Below are 456 nucleotides of genomic sequence, written 5' to 3' on the forward strand. Positions count from 1 at the left end.
AGAGAGAGAGAGATTAGTGTCCATGCGTATTCAGACATGATTAAGTATACTTGGGATGTTTCCGTCCTTGTATGTCTGTGAACGCCTGTGTACCGGCATGTGCACTATCACAAGGAGATCTGATCCCTTTAGCCCAATGCCCATACACCCAATACAGATGAAAAAAAGGCATCACTAGCGCACCCCCACGAACCTTCAGCTGAAGGGCGCCATCATCTGCCAGTAAAAGGAGTACCCGCCGGCGCTCTCGCCAAAGAGGGTTATCTTGTAACAGATTTAACTAATGTTACAGTATTAATGTATCTCCAATACTATTTATATACTAAATTATACACGAGGAATTTCACCAATATAGTTCTCTTTGAGATAATAAAACCCTGTATTGGAGATATCGTCCTGAACGGGTGTTAGATTATTGATTATCGAACATCAGGCATTATTAGTATATTCCTGTTT

The 456-nt window shown here is 41.2% G+C and overlaps 1 protein-coding gene across 1 annotated transcript in view; it reads right to left on the bottom strand.

The window, feature by feature from the left end:
- LOC119591773 overlaps positions 1–456 on the bottom strand; it is a 15,010-nt gene that overhangs the window by 8,942 nt on the left and 5,612 nt on the right. Inside the window, exon 3 of the mRNA XM_037940518.1 lies at positions 194–264. Within this exon, the coding sequence (XP_037796446.1) occupies positions 194–264 (71 nt within the window). The remainder of the gene's footprint in view (positions 1–193; positions 265–456) is intronic.

This window comes from Penaeus monodon, chromosome 29, assembly GCF_015228065.2.
Source record: "Penaeus monodon isolate SGIC_2016 chromosome 29, NSTDA_Pmon_1, whole genome shotgun sequence".
In the NCBI taxonomy this organism is placed as follows: Eukaryota; Metazoa; Arthropoda; class Malacostraca; order Decapoda; family Penaeidae; genus Penaeus; species Penaeus monodon.